Below are 20,826 nucleotides of genomic sequence, written 5' to 3' on the forward strand. Positions count from 1 at the left end.
GCCATTCTGGGCAGTCTTTTCAATGTTAATGGAGGTGAAGTTAGTTTTGATGGTAACAAAAGCTGATGTTACTAATAACATTTTCATCACATTCTGCAGTTTATAAAGTGCTTTGATCCTATGAGTTTGGGTGGCCCTAAAAGTCTACCCTCGAATTCCCCAGGGGCCACAGAAACAGAAAGACAGATAAAGGTGTCCCCACACCCCCGCCCCAGAATTAGGACAAGGGCTGTAGTGAGAACTGAGTACACCACCGGAGGTTCTGGCCTTCTTTCTCTAGACCCTCTCAGTCTGCTCCTTCAAAGAGGCATCCTAGTTCTCCCCCAGCCTGCAGATTCAAGCCCTAGATGTGTACTAGACAGAACAAGGAGAATGCCAAGGGAGAGATTTGGTACTCTTCGTTGCCAGAAGAGCCCAGTCCGGTAGGGGGAAGATAGGGAACCAGGGTGATGACCCCTGAGAGGCTAGTTCTATCAAAACCATCTCCCTTTACTCACTCCTTTCAGAGCCTGTCCCCATGGCAGCCCTCCTCCAAACTATGGGCCCAGTCCTATTGATTTAAATATTTTTATTGATACTAAATGCACCCACCCACCCCATGGCCAGCAGTTCTGAGGAGCCCCGCATCCCGAGGCCTAGAAACTGGCTCTTTGGTTTCTATCTGGGGGCCGAGGAGAGAGGTCTCCCCCAGAAGCCCCCGGGAAGCGCCCCTTGGAGGCTCCTCCGGTGCCCTGGGCCTTGATGAGCGGGCGTATATCTCAAGCCCCACCGCCTCACAGTTTCTAGAGAGGCCTGGGAGATGGACTTTCCCAGGGGAAACCTGGCAACGTCCCCTGCTGGCGCCCAGAGGTCCCGCAGGTGCCGAGAGGCGGCTCTGCGCGCAGTCTGGGGAGCCGGGCGATGGGTCAGAGGCAGAGGCTGAGTTCCTTGCGCACGCGGCAGCGGTGGCACTGCACTACGCAGCACCAGTGGAAGCGGCACAGACAGTTCTCCTCGAGCTGCACGCTCTCCTGGCGGTGGCCGCGGCCGCAGCACAGCAGGTCGCAGCCACTGAGGTCCGGGGCACTGCTGTTGCAGGCGCGGCCGCGCGTGCCCGGCGAACCGGTGCGCCGGTTGGGGGCGCAGAAGTCGGGCGAGTCGGCGGCGTATAGTAGGTCAGCGCGGCCAGGCGGCTTGAGCGTGCGGACAGCGGGCAGCAGAGCCTTGCCATCGTTGGTGCCCATGACACGCGAGGCGCCGTGGAAGCGCTCGAGCAGCCGCGCGCCCACCTCGCGGAACGGGGGCAACTTCTGCCAGCAGGTGCGCAGCGCGCATGAGCCCGACAGGCCATGGCACTTGCATTCGGTCCGCGTGTGGCTCCGCACGGCCTGCGGGGAGCAGAGGCGCGGGCGGATGGAGACAGATCCGGAAGGCGGGACGCGGCGAGGCCCAGAAGACCGACAGAAAATAAGATGGGGAGGGTGGTGGATGAAAGAAAGAAAAGAGCAGAGACCAAAAACAAACAAACAAAACAGGAGAGCGCAAAGTGGGGAGGAGGAAATCAAGGGCCCCACAGCCCGGAGAGGAGGAGGAAGAATGATGGAGAAGTAGGAGAAGTGGGGAGTGGGGGTCACTATGCAGCGTAGAGGTTCCAGGATCCAAAGCCAGGGAATGGGGGAGAAAGCATAATGGACAGCAGGGGAGAGATTCTCCCTGGAGGGAGGCGGGTGGGGAAGGTGGCAGCTTCGCACCCTATTCCTCCTGCCAGGCCAACCCCCTCATTCCTGCTCCTCAGGGCCCCAGGCAGAGCAGGCCGCCTGGGCTCTGTCTCCGCCACCCCTCCCCAACCCTCTCCGACAGGTATGTGGGCCTGTCTGGACATTCCTCTCTGGTCCCCCTCTCACCCCCCTGCCCAATGCCTCAGGCCGGAACCCTAGAAGACATAGGATGTGTGTGTGGGGGGGGGGGGTCCCTAGCACAACCTAGAACTGAGGCATACGGTGCAGGAGGGCCCACTGTGGACGCACTACTGAGAACTGGAACCCAGGAGTCCTGCCCTTTATTTACTATTTATGTCTGAAGCTGGGGTCGAAGACTCACAACCCCACTAGGGATTTAAGGGGTCAGACGCCCCAGGAAGATCATTTCCGGAAGCTCAGAGTCCAGGGGCCAACCTGATCTACAGACCTGTACATCTCCCTCCCGCTCCCAGGCCCCTTCTCTTTCCCCCCATCACCTCCTGTAAACATCTGACTCAGACTGCTTCTAGTCCCTAAACAGGAGCTCATGGGACCCTCATCATCACAGAGGGAAGGGGAGAGGCTGCCAGGGCTCTGGACAGGGACTGGTCTGGGATTGCTGGGCAGCCAGTTAAGTGCCCAGATCCGATCACAGCTTTCCGGCCGCTGCCTGACCCCCTTCTGCCATCAGGATCTACTTCTCGTTCTTCTCTCCTTTCCAAGCCCATTTTCCCTTGGACCTGTTTAGTCCATTTCCAGGCCTCCCCGACTTCTCCCGGCTCCCCTACCTCCAGACCCCATACCTTTACCTCGCCTCTATCCTTTCTTTCGTCCCCAGCCTTTGTCTCCCTCCTCTGCCCCTGCCCTGGCAGCCAGCTCCCTACCTACCCCAAGCTTTGCCCCACATGTCCTGTCTCAGAGGTGTGTCCTCCCTACCTGAGGTCCCTAAAGGCCCTGGGTCCTCTTCCCTGGGTGTCCCCTCCCTACCCTGCTCACTGGGCCATCAGCCCCAGGCCCTCCCAGGCCCCCCAAGTAACTCCCTCTTCTAGGCTGGCCACTTCCCCTCCCACATGCCCATCCAGGCCCCCAGCCAATCTTCCCAAGTGGTCCCCATGGCCACACTGGCTCCCCTGCACACGTTAATGAACTCCTACACTGCATACCCTCACTCACACCCTCACTTCCCCACACCCTTCCACAAACTCAGTCCTCCGCACATACCACACTCTCCCACATCCTTTCAAAGCTGCCCACACTCACACATTTCCGCACACGCATTTCCACACACACACACCCTTACACATCCCTGCCCAGACTCACCAGCCGGCCCGCCTCGTTGTTGTGAAGTTGCACCAACGCACGGATGTCTCCGCGTCCCCGCTTGTGCTGCGCGTCCATAAAGAGCCTCGACTTCTCATCCCCGAAGTCCACGTCGTCGCCGCAGCCTCCCCACTCCCAGGCGGCGCTGCCGTCGGGGGAGCCCGCGGGGCCCGGGGGCCCAGGGGTACCTGGCAGGCCGGGGGGACGGGGCGGGGCCCGGCCGCGGGGCGCCTGGCAGCCACACTGCAGCAGCTCGCCCATGGAGCAGGCCTGCGTGACGGCGTGGCTGGCGCCCGCGGCCGTTATGGCAAACACGAAGGCCGTCTCCCGGATGTCTGCGGGGGCGGGGAGGGGCAGTCAGACAGCAGGACCAAAGCTCGGTACTGGGGGAATGCGGTGGGCCAGGCAGTGTGATGGGGGGTTGGGAGACAGGATCAGGGCAGGGTGCCCTTTGACCCGTGGGAGAAGTGGGGCTCAGGCAGCCTACCCAAACCTCCACCCTCTCCTCGGATCCCCCGGCGAAGAGAAAGCAGCCCCCTCCTGGTCTCCTCCCCACACTGACCCTGCTGCAGGATGCGCCCAAAGGCCTTGCTGTGGCTGGAGCAGTTCCAGCGGCGGAAGCGGAACTGGAACTGGCATTCTCGAACCCCTAGCCGGGCGCCCCGCGCTAGCTCGGCCACAACTTCTGGCTCGGCCTGGCACAGCTCAGCCTGCCGCCCTGCTAGCCGCCGTGCCTTCCTGCAGATGCTGGTAGGGTCCATGACCAAGGGGCTGCCCACGGCCCTGGGAAGCAAAGAACAGCAGATCAGGGGTGTGACTCAAAGAGCGTGGGTGAGGGGGAGGGAGACCAGCCCTGCCCAGCCCACAGCCAGGAGCTGTGACATGCCTCTTCACCCACCAGCTCCCCACAACTGAAATTCAGATTATCCTGTCTGGTTCTCTTACTATTCCATTTGTGTGTCCCCTCTTAATTAGGTTCTAGACTGAAATTGCTATAGAGCAAGGATTCAGTATTAACCTTCTGTGTACATCTTCATTAATAAATCCTTATAGGAATTTGACTCAAAGTGAAGGCACCTGGCACCAGGTAGGCCACAGTTAAAATTCAACAGGCCTAGCCCAAAAGGGAGACAAGGAGGAAATTAACCGAAGAAAGATCAAGAAGGCTGTCAAAGAAAAGAAAGTATATATCATAAAGAGATACCAAAGAAAAGTAGACAGTGACAGAGAAGGATCTGGTCTTAGTGAACCACAAGCTGGAAATGTGTCAGCTGATCAGCCCTGATGCTAGAAAAGTAGTGGCAATCCCAGAGATAGAGAAAGCCACAGGAGGTTAGAGTGGCTAGGGAATGGAGCCTCTGAGGAAAGTCATACCGTCTCTCTAGCCCAGATTTCTCTTTCTGTCAAATAGGAAGGTGAAGCTTTGATCTCTAAAGTGGGCCCTCCCACCCTGATATCCCCTGTTTCCCTGAACAGGAGAGCAGGAGGAAGGAACTGGGGACTGAGTCTCTGAAGCATTGTTGTAAAGTAAGTGACACTGACCCTTCTCCTGCTCCAGGGTCTGTGACCTTTTCAGAGCAGGATGGCAGCAAGGCAAGCTTTTGGTTGCCATGCACCATACCCCTGAAGGTTATACTGGCTGGGTACCGACACCCGGGTGGAACCACTTCAATTGGATTGCTCTTATTTGAGCACTTGGGGGCTGAGGGTAATTTGAAACCACTCAAAAATCCTTTAGCGGAAGGCAGAATAAAATTTTGGGTGGGGAGAAGCGGCACCGAGAGATGGAAAATGATGAGGAAAATGCTGGTGGATAGGTGCCAAAGGTCAAGATGGCCTACTTTTCAGTTTAGCCTTCGTGTGCATCCGCCCCCCTGTCCCCATTTGCTCTGTAGGTACGTGCTGACTAGGCACGTTCTGGCCCCAGAGCAAGGAGATGTAATGGGCTTACGTAGCAGCAGGAGGAATTTAGGTCTTAAGCTAGAACTTCTCAACACTGAGGAGTGAGATGTTTGAAGACGTGGTTGCAGGAAGATGTGTAAGCTCAGTCCTTTAAGATCTCCTACCACCCCCTGTGACACACACACACCACCACCCTATCAGGTTATTGTCATCACCCTTACCCAAGTAGTCCAGGAGCCAAGGTTCTCTCCTCAGTGGACAGACTTATAGTCCAGACCTTTCTTCCTCCATGCTTAGGACCTGCCCATCACTGCGTTCCAACTGTAGCCTGGGAAGGTCCAGCCCCAGCCCTGCCCTTAGGTGTCTCTCTCTCTCTCTCTCTCTCTCTCTCTCTCTCCTCTCTCCTTCCGCCTTCCACCTACTTATCCCACTTCATTACAAAAAGGATTGGGGGGCAGCTTCCAGCATGGCTGTACAAGGTCGGCAGATAAGACTATGGAGCAAGCACGTTGACAGTTAGGACTGTCATTTTCTTTTGTCTCCCATGGCAGATTTTTAGCTACTTAATTTGTATCCCCCCTCCCATTTTTAATGAAAATTTGCATATTATGAACAATTACTATAATACTACAATGAATACCATTTAATACATGTTTCTGAATGAATGAATGAGCCATCTAAGGAGAAGGTCCTCACTTGAGCCCAGGCCCCTGTCCACATGTGGTTTCATGACTCCTAATTAGCTTCCTCAAACATTTTCTTTTTCCCCCCGCTGCATTCAGAGGCAGGGAAGCGGGCCTGCCCACAGCTGTCCAGCTCCTCTTCTGCCACCTGCATGTCCAGAACTCCACCTGGGAGTCTGGGGCCCTGCAAACCCATCTTCCCCGCCCCACCCCCATGCCGCTAAGTTCCCCACTCTCCCCTCCCCAATCCTGCCCTCTGCTAACTCCCTGCTTTCCCAAGGCTGACTGGCCTTATCTTCCCAAGGTTACTCTGCCCCATCCGTCTCCTCTCCCTCCTCCTGCACTAGGAAAGCAGGAGACGGTGTGGGTACGCAGGCAAGAGGGGGAAACACCTCTTGACCTTGTCTTTTTCCCAGGAGCCTGAGATAGGAGAGGAATCGAGAGGAGCATGAGAGGCAGGGCCCTCCAGGAGGTGGGGCTGGCTGGCCCTTCACAGCGTTGAGGGGCTGCCCCGGAGTCGGTTTCTGGTCCGGGTCTAGCTCCCCAGGCTGGCTGGCTGCCTGGGAACTAGGCTTGTTTACAAGCCGGTCAGGAGGAGGAATGGGCAATAGTAGCAGCTAGAATCCCAAGGGACTAGCTTGTTCCCTGCCCTCCTGTCCTCACTCCCATCTTCAAGTCACAGGAAAGGAAACTCCGAAGGGGACTGGCAGAGGAGCATTGGGCAAAACAACAGGCCTCGCTTTTGTACCCTGGTCTCTGTCAGCTCTGGGTGAGCTGAGCCACTCTGGGCAAATCAGTTCCCTCTCTGGGCTTCAGAAAAGTGAGGAGTTGGCGAGAGAGGCTTGAATATCCCGTCTAACTTTAACACCATCTTTAAGAGCATCAACAAAGAACTCCCCCATCTTCCTTCTTCCTTTACCCTCCTTCCTTCCCTTCTGCTTCCTTAGGGAATGAACTCTGCTGTCGGGGCCTCTGAGTTAGCATCCGTCTGAGATCAGCCCAGAGAGGATGTGCCCGTTTGGGAGCATCTGCGTGTTTGGAGCGGGGGCGGTGACGGGAGCACAGTGGTGGTAGGAAATATATAATATATAACATGTAGGATCTGAGATCCTAAACAGTCACTCCAGCATAGAAAAAACAAGACTAGCCCTAAAAGACATCAGTATGTGGACAAGATGGGACAAGCCTGGGTTTGGCCATTCTAGCTGGCACGGCCTGTGCCAAGATCTCCCTCCCAGGGACCTTGGTCAGGGGGCAGCCAGTTCCTACTGACAACATCTGTAGATCTAAGCCTTGGAGGTCCGGGTTTCTGGCCTAACTTACCTTTCCATTCCTGGATTCAGAGGGCGGAAGAGAATGTCAGAGATACTCTAGTCCAGCTCCACCCACTTCACCCTTATTGTACAGGTGAGCACGGTGAGAAGAGAGGTGACTGACCCTGGCCACTCAGTGGAGGGATCCCCGCTGAGAGAAATTTAGGTGAATATTTTAAAAACCAAAGGGACCGGAGGAAACGGCCACCTGCGGTCTTCGGATACCTCGTGTGGCCTCGCGTGCCATCCTCCACATAGCCCTTACTCTGAGCAGGGTTGGCTAACTCAGAGCCACCCCTCGCCACCCCTAAGTCATCAAAACCTCACCCAGCATCTCTCCAAACTCGCCTCAGATCCCACCTGCTCTAAGGAGCCTCCCCTGGGCCCCAGCCCTCACTGACCTCCCCGACTTGCATCACTCCAAGTGGCACTCATTTGGGGGGTGTTTGTTATGCTGCGAGGGGCATAATTATTTTGTCATGTTTTCTTGTCCTCCCTCTCCAATTAGATATGAACTCACTCGAGACAAGGCCCTCAGGAAGAAGTAAACGTCATTAGCAGAACACACTCAGGGGTCTGAAGACCCATCGGACTTGGGTTTGTGTCTGGGCTCTGCCATTTGCTGGTTCTATGATGTCAGCAAGTCCCTAGCAAGGGAAGCTGGTACTTATCATTGGTTGAACGGATGATGAAACTTAACCTTCTGAGCCTCAGTGTCTTCAACTGTAAAATGGAAATAAATAATACCTGCCTACTTCCCAGGTTACCTGTGAAAAGAGCCTGTCCAGAGAGTGGACTTCCACAAGTGTTTTGTCTTCCTATTCACACCCTTAATCATCTCCTGGGCCTGTACAGCGCACGGCAATCAGGCAGCGTTTGTGAATTCCTGAGAACATGCTTTTCTCCAACTCTCTGCCCTTACTTAGCCTGGATCCCAGTGTCTCCTCCTCCCCTGTCAGCCCAGCCCGTGGACCAGGAGCGCCCTCCAGGACCCCTCCCTTCCCCATCGAGCGCTCCTCGGTCGGTGGATTCTTGAGGCCGAGAGGACCACAGATCCTTCTGATGCCTGCTCCTCTGAAGGGTCTCACAGCCAGCCCCCCGCTAGTTCCCCACGCTCCTTAGTCTGACCCTCACTCCCAAGAGCCAGCAGAGGGAGCCCTGAGCCCTGGGGCCGTGGGCGGGGGCTGCACAGGGGTGGGGGAGGTGGGTGGTGGAGAAGGGGCAGAAAAATGTTGCCTGACGGCTGCTGAGGCAGCTGGGCCCGGGCCTGTGCCCGGCCCGCCTGTCCTGTCCTGCTCTGTCTAACTCGGTAATTACTGCTCCCCTCCCCCTGTCCCTCCCCCCTCCCCGACCACCACATCAAAGCCAGTGATGCCCCAGCTCCATTAACCCCTGCCTCTCCACGGCCCCCCACCACCCCAGCCCAATCTGGTTCTCTCTGCCCTGTGCTGGGTGCTGCCCTTCCCACCTCCTCACACTTCTCTCCTCCTCATTGCTCTTGGAAGAGGCAGGGGCTTTTCCTGCCCTGAATGACTTCACTGCAGAAGAGGGCTTCCCATTGGTCAGGGCTGTGGGAGGCAAAGGCATGGACACGGTGACCATCCGTTGGATATGCCGGTGAGCATCCGTCATGTGCCTTCTGCTCTCCCATGCTGAGGTGGGGAGCACTGTGTGAGGGTGGGGATGGGGGAGCAGAGGAGCCCGTGGAAGGCCCTGTACCCCTTTCCTGAGCCCCACAGCACACAAGGGTGCGGTACTCAGCAGGAGGTGGGCTCCCGGTCCCAGCCCTCAGCAACTTGCATTCTGGGGGGCCATGGGCAAGTCACCTCCTGTCCCTGAGCTTTGGCTAGAGTTCTCACTGTAAGTGAGAAGATTGGACCAGATGATCTCTAAGTCATTTCTAGATCTCGTTTCTGGATTAAACAGAGGGCTCCGAGCTGGAGAAACCAGCCCAAGAGGCCAGGTGGAAAGTGGGTGAAGAACCCTCCCAGCGACCTTTCCCTCCCCGAGCTCCTCCTCAGGCAGTCCAGGGGAAGCACCCAAGATCTCACCCCCCACCCCGCCCACCCCCCGCAGGAAGGAAGGCGCAGGCTAGAGGGCACCCTCTCCAGCCCCCAGGGGCTGGCTTCTGCGTTCCCCAGCGCCTCCTGCTCTGGCTGGCTGGGTGCCTTACTGCCAGCCTGACCGAGGCCTGGCTGCCCGCCCCACCCTCGCCTCATCCCCTCCACAGCTGGATTTCTCCATCAAAGTACACACTCTGGAATCCCCCTCACTGGGCCCTGGTGATCAAGCCTCCCACTGACCTCCCCCACCAACTCCTGGCTTGTGATGAGAACGGGGCAGGAGGGGGCTGCGCCCCACAGGAAATGTCACAGTGCCAGGACTCTGGTGGGCTCAGGGCATGCTCTGGCCTGGACCGAGCCAGCCTCCTTTTGCCCCTGCCCTTTTCTGCTCACAGCCCCATTGTCTCCCTCCAGGGGAAGCTGCCAAAGCGGGAGGCCTGGAGGGGGTGCTGGACGGCCACCCCACCCCCGCCCCATCCTGAGTCTGTGGGGGCCAGCCACAGGAGTGCCCATGAAGGGTCAGGGGCCCCAGAGGAAGAGGGGATGGGAAAGGGTGGGGGCAGTCACAACTGGAAAACCGGGGTGTCGGGAAGAAGCCTGGGTCCTTTCCCTGCTTCCCCGAGGGACTAGAGGTGAGGCTGTCCTAGGCGTCTGTTCCTGTTTCCATAGGGAAGGGAGGCAAGATGAGATGGGGGAAGGGAGTGAGACTGAGTGGTGCTTTTCCTAGTGGAACAAGGGGAGGGTTAGTTTCTTTCATAGAAACTATAAAACAGAAATAGGAAAGAGGAAGGGAGAAGAAGGGAGATTGATGTTGGTATTCTGTGAGAGTGAGCTATTTTCTACATCCACTAATTGGAGGTATAAATAAAGATGGGTTAGACATTGAGAAGAACTTCCCGGGGGAGGGGGGAAGGGGGGCAGGGAGCAGGATAGGAGAGGTGGGAGCTGATGACCAGAACGGGATCTGTCAGGGCCAGAGCATAGGCTGGATGGCCTGGAGGCAGTAAGCTGGACAAGATGACCTCCAGAGAGCCTGGCCAGTGTCCTGGAATCTGGGATTCTGCAATTCACAAAGATATGGTTACAGATGGGAGAGAGACAGACAGAGGCCAGAGGCAGAGTTTAGAAAGCATGCATTGCATCGGAGAAGATGGGGGAGGGGGAAAGAAAGTGGAAGCGAAACTTCTCCGGGACCTGGAGCCAGGTCCCTGAGCCTATTCCAGGGCCTGGGCCGCTCTCCTCCAGGACCCTCCTTTCCTGACCGGGACAGTCCAGTCGCTCAGAGTTCCTGGGGTCCTGTCTCCTCCCAGCCTGGCTGCTGCTAGAATGTCAGCCTGGACTTCAGTGGGCTGCTGCGAGGCCAGCTGCTTTCCTGTCCACCTCTAGAGCTCTGGCCTGGCTTCTCTGAGAAGCAGAGAGAAGAGGTCCAGCAAACCAGTCCTAGGCATCAGGGAGCAGCCTAGAATCTCCTGGCCTGAAGAAGCTCTTACTTATGGTGAAGCCTCCGGGGTGGGGGGCAAGGAATGACAGGAGCCTCTCAGAAGCATCTGAGTGAGGCATTCGCCAGACACCTTATCATCCCAACCCCTCACTCTTCACCCGGCTCGCCCTGCAGCTGTGGCCATGAAGGCCTCTGTGTTCTCCCACACCTGCCTTCCTCACCTCCTCCCCCACTCCCTGCTTTCCAGCTTCAGGGTCAGTCTCCAAGGGACCAAGTCTCTCTCCCTCTGGTGTGGCTCCCACCCAACAGCCCTTCCTAAACAAAGGAACCCCCATGGATACAAACCCCAGAAAGATGAACTCAGCAACACTCCATAAAACTGTCCCCAGCACCTTCAGTCTTCCGGGCCCTAAAGACAAACGCTTGGCCTTCCAGGAGCAGGGAAAAGAGGCCCAAGAGGAGATGGTTGTCAGTAAAATGCATAACTGGCATAGTTGCCCAATGCATGGAGTGCAGTGGGAGCACAGAGAAGGCAAGGGAGGGAAGACAGAGAGACAGCTTCATGGAGGAAGTGGTATTTTTAACTGGAAGGATGAGAAAATTGGGACAAATGGGGCAGGGGGAAGGGAAGGCAACAGCCATCAGGGAGAGACCCCTGTCCCCATACCTTGAGGAAGGGCAAAGTTAGGAAAGGTGTGCATGGGGAACAAGAGATAGAGATGCCTTTACAAAATTTTGCTGGGGACCCTGGATTTTACATTTAAATTAATCCCCCTTTTCACCCATGGGGACTCTGGCCGGAACCTGGGGTGTCGAGGAGGAGACTTACATTTAGGAGCACCTCCTAATGTCCAATTATGTTGTAGGTCATCCCACATAATCCTCCTATGGAGCCTGCCAGCTAGGGGGACTGACTCCCTGTTCTACAGTTGAGACATCTGGGAGCAGGGAGAAGTGGCTTGCCCAAAGTCACAGGCTTAACAAATGGGGGAGATTAGATCTCAGGTCTGTCTATTTCAAAGCTGCTACTGCATTATTCTAAGTCAGGATCAAAGGACGCATGTTCCCTAGCCAGGACCTCGGTCGTCCTCAGTTTGTCCCCTCAGCGACACCCTGAGGGACTTCTCTCCCACATCATGGAAGTGGGATGGTGGCCAGCAGCTCCCTGTGTGGGCATCCAGCTATCTTCCTAGAAGAGAAGGATCTGCCTGCCCCACCCCTTCTTCCAAATCCCGGGGTGGGAGAGGAGTGGAGGGTAGAGAATCCAGCCAGTGACATTGTGATATGCAAATAGACAAGACCTTGCCTTCTTACGATTGGCTGATGCACCAGCGGTATTGTCCAAGTCCCTCCTCTCTAAACACAACTATTCCGGGCGAGTCTTTGCTGCTCCTGAGACTGAGAAGGAAAAAAAAGTCTACGGGATCCGGATCTCTGAGCGGTCCCGGCCGGGCACCCACCTCCCCAGCCTCTGTCCACCTCCCGAGACTCAAAGTTCCCTCAACCTTAGCTGCCTAGGCGTCTGCTCTAGCTAGGGCCAAGTCGAGAGGCTAGGTCTGGGAAGACGTCCCCAACCCTTGGCTGGCCAGGCCTCCCTCCCTTCCTCCAGGACCCTCCGCGGTTCCCAGTACGTCCCGAGCTGCACATTTTTTCACCCATGACCCCTACATATGGAAGGGCATAGGCTTGGGTCCCTTCCTGCCTTTCCTCCTCTTTGGTCGGGGAGGAGGAAGTAGAGAAAGCTAAGGTTCTGACTCGGTTTCCCCTTTACACTCCTTTTCCCGCCCCTACCGCCCACTCTGGAGGAGCCCAGACAGAAGCTGGTGGGTTTGTGGGCAAAGCAGGGCGGGGAAGAGGCAGCTGTTTGAGTCTTCTCGCCTGTGGCTTCCCACCTTGCTCCCCTCTTTTCCCCAAATCCAGCCCTCCTCCCCTAAATCCAAAGCCCTCCTCGCAGACTCTTTTATTCGGATCTCAGACTACAGATCTTGCCCGTCTCCCCAATGTCTTTCCTACCCATCTGCCAATTCCTTGGTGACCTGGATTGGGCGCATAATCTGGGGTGGGACACAGGAGAAGGAAACACAGTAGAATGTAAGGGGGGAGCGGGGGTGTGTGGGCATATCTAAGTGGCATTTCAGAAGTGCCCCTGGAGGAGGCTGGCAGGAGCGGCACGCACCTCCCCCTCTCGTCTCCAGCTGCCCGGCGGCTGGGCTCTGCGCACAGGTAGAGCCCGGAGGCGGCAGGAGCGCAATTCAGAGCCCCACTATCGGTCCCGAGGCCCCCGCCTTCGAGCTCCAGGAGCCCCGCGGGGACAGTCAGACGCAGTACTCACCACCACAGTCCGCCGACGTGCGCCGGACACAGGAGCAGCAGGAACAGCAGCCTCAGGCGGGAGGGCGCGGGCGGCTGCATCGTGACAGCTCTACCGCGGGCCGGGGCGGCCAGGGGACGAGGCTGCGGGGCCAGCCGGTGCGCGCGGGGGCCCGGGCTTCAGGGCGAGCGCGGCGACGGCGGCGGCGGCCGGGAGGCGATGGCTCCGGCGGCGGCGGCGGCGGCGGCGGCGGCGGCGGCGGCGGCGGCGGGGGGGCCCATCCCGGGCGAGGAGGGCGCGGCGGAGGCGGAGAGCGGACGGGGCAGCCAGCGCCTGTGTCTCCTGCCGAGCTCGCTCGGGAGAAGAAATCAGAGCCGAGGGTGGGGGTGGGAGGGGAGCGGGGCCGGGGCGGGGGCGGGGGGCAGGGGGGCCGTGGGGGTGGCAGTTGCGACAGTCAGGCGGCGGGACTCTCGGGAGGGAGCCGAGCGCCCCGGGGCGGCGGGCGCGGAGCTCAGCGGAGGGCGGGAGCGAGGTCCCGGGGCGGGGCCCGAGCGCGCTCGTGGCTGGGGGACCCGCCCGCCTCGCCCCCTCACCTCGCCTCTCACCGCCTGGGAGCCCCCGGCCGCCGCCCGGAGTCGGGGGCAAGGAGGGGCGGGGAAGTAGGGTGGAGAAGGGTTAGCGGGGGAAGGAAAAGGAGCTGAGGAATGGGGGACGGGCTGGAAGAGAGACGTTTGACAGGTTTGTTGACTGTAAAGAGAGAAAACTTCCCAGGAATGAGGGAGTTTGGGTTGGGGGGCGGTGCGGAGTGGGATGCTGGAGCGGGGGCCAGGAGAGGAAGTTGGCCCCGGGCGCTGGGTGCTCCGGCTAGGGGTGTCGAACTCGACGGCCCGATGGGCACACTCCGGAGGGGTCACCTCTTACCGGACCCGGCCTCCGCGCCGCACGCCCCTCTTTCAGCCTTTCCCTGAGCACGGGAGGAAGCGCTAGGCCTCCACTCTCCTCCCCAGCCCCCGCCTCATCAGGCCCGACTTCAGGGGAGGAGGTGCGGAGGGGAGAGGACACAGCAAGAAGAACCTCTTTATGGCCTGCGATCCAGCGCTCGCACGTGTAAGCGAGCGACAGAGTGGAGCTTGCAGACTTCCAAGAGAGTGAAGTGTCAGAACTCGCTGCAGCCGGGCCTCGTGGGTCCGTGGGTCCCTGCCTCAGGCTGCTCCCCCCAACTTGGCCGGGGCCGGAGGGGGTGGGAGGGCCAGCTGCAGGTGAGATGGCGTTTATCTGATTCTCTAATGCCACAAAAATGTCTTTGATGCCCCTGGCCCCCTCCCCACGGGGGGAGATCAAAGGCCCCGTGGGGAGGAAGGACAGCTCCATTCATCACACCAAGCGGGCTGGCAGGGAGCTGTAGTCCCTGCTCCTCCCTCTGGCCCCGTGTGCCCCAGGGGTGCCGAGGGACAGGTGGTGCAGGACATTCCACAGCAAAGGCCAGTCTCCCTGCCACCGCTGTCCAGAGCAGCCATCAAGCTGTAAGGGTGCTCCTGGGTGGAGAGGACAGACAGACGACCTCAAGCCCGTGTGGCAGAAACTTCAGGCACCTGGAGGAAAGCTCCCGGTCTTCTGGAATGGGAGGGGCGGGGAGCACCTGAACTTGGGGAATGAGGCCACTGCCCAAAGAAGTAAGAGGAACACCCTGGTGAGCAGAGAGAAGGCAAGGTTCCGAGTGTGGGCACAAGTGGGTCAAGGTGGGCTGGGGTTGCAATGAAAGACCACAGATGCCTATCCCAGGGGAGGAGGCAGATCTGGGAAAGGAAGGATGAGCAAGTGGAGAAGAGAAAGGAAATGGAGAAACATTGGGCTAGGCACATAGGGAAGCCCCTGGGTTTGCTGGGAGCCCCACCCCAGGGCCCCGGTGTCCAGGTTGAGTCAGTCTAATTCCTTGTACTGGGTACTGAGAGGTCTGGTCAGGGTGCTGGAGCGTTCTAGAGAAGGGGGCTAGTGGCTGAGGGAGATAGCCAGGGGGGCATGGCCCAAGTGCAGCCCCTCCCATTTGAGCCCTTAAGAGCATCCAGATGCCATACACAGCCCCTGCACCTCTTAATTTTATACACAGTTGCTGTTGCTGCAGGGCAGTGCCAACTCCAGACCCTGCACACTCAATGACATGCCCAGGTTGGGCACACACTCAGGCCAGATGGTGCTGAACAGGCGGCTGGAGGGCTCTGGGGGTCTCTGGAGGCTGCAGGTGGCCAACGACCAACCCCCTGGGGACCACTGCCTGGGTTCTGAACCCCCTGCCCCCCCCGGTCCCCCGCCCCCACCCTGCTACTGTTATTGCAGATTATGAAATGCTCTCCCTATCCTGCATTCTTCTCCGAGGCAAGAATTTTAATGTATTTGTCTTTGTCATCAGGGGACCAGGGCTCTGGGACCGCCCTGCCTCTGCCTGAGGAGGGATCGCCCCAAATCTAGTCCCTGCTGCCTCCAGACCCCAGCCTCTCTCCATTACCACCCCCTCATGCCCTAGCCCTGCCCCTCCCCTCCCCCTCCTAAGACGTGGTCTCTCTGTGGGGTGGATAAAAATGATGTTATTGAAACAACAGAATTGGGAGCAGTGGCAGGGAGCAGGGATCAGCTCAGGAAACTGGGGCGTTTGCCAAGAAGCCTTCTCCCCCGCAGGCAGCCTTTCTGCCCCCACCCCCCACCTTTCCTACAAACACACGCAGAAGGCCCCACCCCTCCGGCAGTACTCTCTCTGGCCAGACCTTGTAGAATATTTGGCCATATCTGGACTCCCCAAGCCCTCGTGCTCCCCCCACCAATGCACCCCTGAATCCCATTTCAGAGTCAGCCGGCCCAGTAGTGCCTGCAGGAGCACTGAGGCAGGGGAGGGGTGGGCTGCAGTCTGTGATGGGCAGGCCTCCCGAAGCCCCAGTTCCCAGGGCCCCTGTCCCAAGGGCAACCTTGCCTCTGCCCACTGCCTTCTGCCTTCTCTGCACCCCATCGAGGGGTTGGCTGGCCTCTGGTCAGAGCTAGAGCAATGACTTCTGCCCTTAAGCCCTCAAACCTTCAGAGAGATGAGTTCAGATGTTCCTGAGGCTTCAGTCCATCACTGTCACTTTAGAAGACCCTCCACGGAGCAGGGCTGGGAAACTAGGAGATGGAGCCAGAGGCATACAAAGACAGATCAAGATGCATGCACACGCATGCACACTCGTACACACCCACAGCTGGGCACAGACTTCCAGATACCCCACAGAAACCACAGGACTCCCTCATCTCTCCTAGACAATGCTGGGTAACTTTCACCCACAGGTTTGGATGGACACACAGGTGGGCTGGCTCAGGCTGAGACACATGCCTGCTTCCCTGGAGATCACATGCCCACACAAACGCACACACACATCACCTCTGCAGCATGAATGGGATGGTGCCACTCTGATCCCTCTCCCTCTGTCCTCTGGGCCCCCTCCACCTCTTCCCCCATCTCTCTGCCTTAGGTCTAGGCCTCGTCGCAAAAGAGAGGTGGGGAAGGAGAGACAGGGGTGTCTGGCTGTGGGGTTGGAGAGGAAGGAGGGGCAGAGGTGGGGACTGTGGAGAGGGAGAGAGGCAGCTGGAGACAGATAACATCAGAATCGCTGCAGGGGAAAGCAGAGCCCTCTGTCTGTCGGATTCTCTCTCTCACTGTCTTTCTGTGTGTCTTTTCCCGTCTCTCCCATCTCCATAATTCGGTCTCTATTTGTGTCTGTCTCTAAATCACTTTCTCTGTTTCTTTGTTTCTCAGAATGACTGAAGCTGCAGGAGCCCAGGAATTTGGGCCTGTGACCCTTCCCCTCCCAATCACCTCCCTCTCTCTGTCCCTCCCTACCATCATCCCTCCCTCCCTCCTTCCCCAGCAATGGGACCTAGCTCTCATTCCTTCAGGGTGGTGACTGGACTAGAGAATTCCTCAGGGCACTAGGTCTCTGGGTCCCAGGAGAACAGAGAGAGGAAAGGCCAGCCCTCTAGAGAGACAGAGGGAAGAAAAAAGATAGAAAAAAGAGAGACTCACTTTCCTCACCCTTCTGAATCCCAGATGCTCTACTCCAGCTTTCGCAGCCCACCTGAAATCATGAGAATGTGCCTTTCCAGCCCAGAGTGGGAACTCAAATGCCTGGTTCCCAGCTCTAACCAGTCTTTCCCTGTCTTGCAGGTCAGGTTTCCCTGAGACTCCCTCTGGGTCTTTATCCAAGGGAACCCCCCACCCCAGGACCTGGTTCCGCACAGAGCCCACCGGCCTCACATCTTCCACATCTCTCAACCCTATCCACGCACCCAGCCTTCCCATCACCCCATCAGTCAAAGGGAAAAAGAACCCAGGGGAGCTGGAAAGAGGGGGAGGGGGGAGCAGGGGCTGAGAAGGAGGGGCTGCTGCTCGCCCACCAGAACTGGGCTGGGGGGAAGCCAGGGAACATTTGTTTCCACTTAGCTCAGCCCCAGTGGCCCCGAGCGGGAGTGGTTGGGCCCAGGAGCCTCTCCAACCATCCCCATCCAGGCCTGGCTCCTGCCTTGGAAGAACCCTGGCATGGCCTCGGGGGTTCTGGAGACAAGTCCCAGTCCTCTTCTCACTGCGTCATTCTTCTCCAGATCACACCACCTATCCCCACTGTTTCAGCCCTCACCTCTCAGGGAATCAGACCTCCTCCATCCAGGTCTCCAGACCCAGACCCTTTCCTAGTTGTGGTGTCTGCTGCCTATCTCTCCCCGGACAGCAGTCAGCAAGTTTTTAATCAAACACATACTATGTACCAGGCACCCGGCTAGACAGCGGAGAGACAACGGTGAGCGAAAGCAAACACAACCCTCACCCTCCTCGGGCTGATGGTCGTTAATCACATCACGTCACAGACAAGTGGAAAAATCACAACCTTGACCTGTGCTGCAGAGGAGAAGGGAGCGCACAGTGAGAGGCTCAAGGAGGAGGGTCGATCAAATCCGGGAAGGTGGAGAAGGCCCCTCTGAGGAGGGAACCCTCCAAGTGAGATACAAAAATAAGTTGGGGTTAACTGGGAGATACAGGGAAGGAAGAGCATTTCTAGCAGAGGGAACAGCCTTGTGAAAGCCCTGCAGGGATCTGGAGAAGGCAGGAGGGTGGGGGAAGGGGGCTGTTCTCTTGTGAGGGCACATGGAGTGGGATGGCTGGCAAGGTGCTGCCTCCTTTCACGGCAGTTGCTTTCAAGGGTGTTCAATTGTACATTTGTTCTATGTTCTTTTCTGTGTTATCTTAATAAAATGTTTTTTAAAAAAGCAATAGGAAGCAGTGGAGATTTCACTGGGACAGTGAGTGACATGGTCGCTTCTACATTTCGCAAAGGTGACTCTGGCCACAGTGTGAAGAGGAGGTAGGAGAGGGGCCAGAGTGGAAGGAGGAAGATCAGTTAGGAGACTCTGCAGTGGCTCTAAGTGGCCCGGAAAAGCCTCTGTAGCTTCCACCTGCGTCAATGGCAGAGGCGAGGAAAGAAGCAGACAGCACTGACCACTGTCGAGGAAGTAGGGTCAATGGACTTGTGGAGAGGTTGGAAATGGGGTGAGGAAGAGGGAGGTGGCAAAGAAGCCTCTGGGATTTTAACTGGCCCAACAGGATGAATGGTGGTGCGTCCACTCAAGGAATGCCGGGAGAGGACCAGCATTAGGCAAGGTTCAGTGGGGAAATTTGGGACGTGAATTAAAGATGCTTTCGAAACATAAGGAACTGTCGAGGATGCAGTTGGATGTATGGGTCTGGAGCTCAGAGGGGAGGCCGGGGCTGAGTCATTCTGGGATAGGGTGTAATTAAGCCGAGAGCAGGCCGAGATCGCCCAGGGGAGAGTGCAGAGTGAGAGCAGCCTTCGTGAAGTCATGTTTCATGGCTGGATGAAGGGGAAGAAGCTGCAAAGGAGACTGAGGAGGAGCCACAGAGGCAGGAGGGGGAAAGGAGCGCTGTGCTTTCACAGAAGCCAAGGAAAGAGAGCATGGGCAGTGGGCGATCATATCAACCACTTCTGAGAATCAGTCAGATGAGAGGAGGATGTGTCCGCAGAACACATGAGGAAAACCACCGAATCGTCTAGACCTCAGGCTACTTTTGCCAAAGCGCGAGGACGACCCCGCCATTTCCTTGCTGTGACACTTCCACGAGCATGCCTCTTACAAAACCAAGTCCATGCTTCTTGACGTGGCATTCAGGCCCCGCCACAGTCCGGCTCTTTGGGGGTCTCCGCAGCCTCATCTTCCTGGTGGTCTCCACCAGAGCTCCAGGCTCACAGTGGCTCTTGATCAGACCCCCAATCCCCGGCCCCCACTCCCACCCCTCCACACTCTGCTCAGCTGCCTCCTGCCCCAGCTGGCCCAGCTCAGTGCCCATGTCCTCCAAGGCCCCAAATACCTGTAGCTGGAGGCAATCTTTCCAATTCCCAATCACTCAGAGCACTTTGCAGCTATTTTATAGGAAGTACAGCATTTAGAGTTGATTTTGTCCTCCACTTGCTTGTGAGTTTGGGGGAGGGTGTGATCCATGTCTGACCTGCAGTGGACACTTCATAACCTTGGATTCTGTTGAACTTCAAGAGGGTGATAGATACTCTGTGGGGTGGGGCAAGGCAGACTCAGCAGGTGGGGTGTCATCTCCTCAACAAAACCAGGTCTTCTGAACTCAGGTGGGAAACTGGGGGTCCAGGGGGGACCAGAGGATTTCTTAACGTCCCCTCTCCTGGTGCGTCCACACAGCCCATCACTAACAGCACGGGCTGTCTCAAGAAGCCTAAGCACAGAGTCACAGCGCCATCTCCTGGCAAGATGGGACACTGTTCCTTAAGAAAAAAATACTTTCTGAAAGGTCTCCATAAGAGAGATGCAAATTAAAAATTAGGATTGACATTCGTACACTACCACGTGTAAAATAGCTAGCTAGTGGGAACCTGCTGTATAGCACAGGGAGCTCAGCTCGGTGCTCTGTGATTACCTAGATGGGTGGGATCGGGGGAAGGGAGGTCCAAGAGGGAGGTGACATATGTATATATACAGCTGATTCACTTTGTTGTACAGAAGAAACTAACACAACATTGTAAAGCAAATATACTCCAATACAAAAAAAAGAATTATGAAAAAAATAAAAATTAGAACCAAGAAGAACACCAACCTGTTAAATTAACAACAAAATTTTAGAAGGTGTAAAACTCAAAACTGGCAGAGGTGTAGAGAAAACCCTTGTGTATTGCCGGCGGCACTATAAATTTGACCATGCTTTCCAGAGGGCACGCTGACAAAACGATCATATACCTTGCATGATTTTACCTCTGGGGTGATACCCAGTGTAAGTTACCTAAGAGGAAAAGAAGAACATACTCTATGCATGCAAATGTAATTATACATTTTTCTATGTCAGTGAAGATCTAGAAGCTTATGCAGTACTTAGCTAGCAATAGGGTGTAGTTAAACCAAGTATGATCTGATCGTACAATAGATATTGTGCAGACGTTAAAATGACAGATACGTTCATTGTATTGAAACAAAGAACAGTCTCTATAAAATAATGTCAGGTGACAAAAAGAGCACCCCAAATGTTATTTTCATAATACAGACTATGCAGTAGAAACAGTGGGTGCAGCAGAAAGGATCAGAAGAGGATTTTAAATCTTATAAGTAGTTGATGATATTCAATGGTGAAGAAGCATTTTGAGTTTTTTGCTTAGTTATTTACTCGGAGAGAACTGATTAGGAAAATGTCCAGAGCTCATGGGACTGGGGAATAGCTCTTGGGGACGGTCAGAGTCATAGAAATTCCCCAAGGCTTTTGTCCAAAACTTTTCACTTCCTAGCACAAGCTCTCACATGTGATATGTGTTCAATATATGTCTGTGGAGCTACTAACTAAGGCGACGCAGTGCCAGAAACACCGGCCATCTTCCTCAGCACCATTCTCTCTCAAGAAGCCTCCTTCAGGGGCTTCCCTGGTGGCGCAGTGGTTGAGAGTCCGCCTGCCGATGCAGGGGACGCGGGTTCGTGCCCCGGTCCGGGAAGATCCCACGTGCCGCGGAGCGGCTGGGCCCGTGAGCCATGGCCGC

General features: G+C 56.7%; 1 protein-coding gene across 3 annotated transcripts; it reads right to left on the reverse strand.

The window, feature by feature from the left end:
• On the reverse strand, positions 1 to 13,111 carry WNT6 (Wnt family member 6). 3 transcript variants are annotated; one of them, XM_073807238.1, is made up of 5 exons: positions 12,773 to 13,111; positions 11,755 to 11,838; positions 3,601 to 3,821; positions 3,039 to 3,373; positions 1 to 1,367 (listed from the first exon to the last, which is right to left on the reverse strand). In XM_073807238.1, exons 1-5 carry the CDS (start codon positions 12,850 to 12,852, stop codon positions 906 to 908), a joined length of 1,182 nt encoding a protein of 393 aa, XP_073663339.1. In that variant the 5' UTR covers positions 12,853 to 13,111; the 3' UTR covers positions 1 to 905. The 3 variants fall into 3 exon arrangements, with proteins under 3 accessions (XP_073663339.1, XP_033715621.1, XP_033715622.1); XM_033859730.2 differs by lacking the exon at positions 11,755 to 11,838 and having other exon boundaries at positions 3 to 1,367; positions 12,773 to 13,108; XM_033859731.2 differs by lacking the exons at positions 11,755 to 11,838; positions 12,773 to 13,111 and adding an exon at positions 10,786 to 11,744 and having other exon boundaries at positions 3 to 1,367.
• Between the last annotated feature and the right edge of the window lie 7,715 nt (positions 13,112 to 20,826).

Source organism: Tursiops truncatus, chromosome 7, assembly GCF_011762595.2.
Source record: "Tursiops truncatus isolate mTurTru1 chromosome 7, mTurTru1.mat.Y, whole genome shotgun sequence".
NCBI lineage: Eukaryota > Metazoa > Chordata > Mammalia > Artiodactyla > Delphinidae > Tursiops > Tursiops truncatus.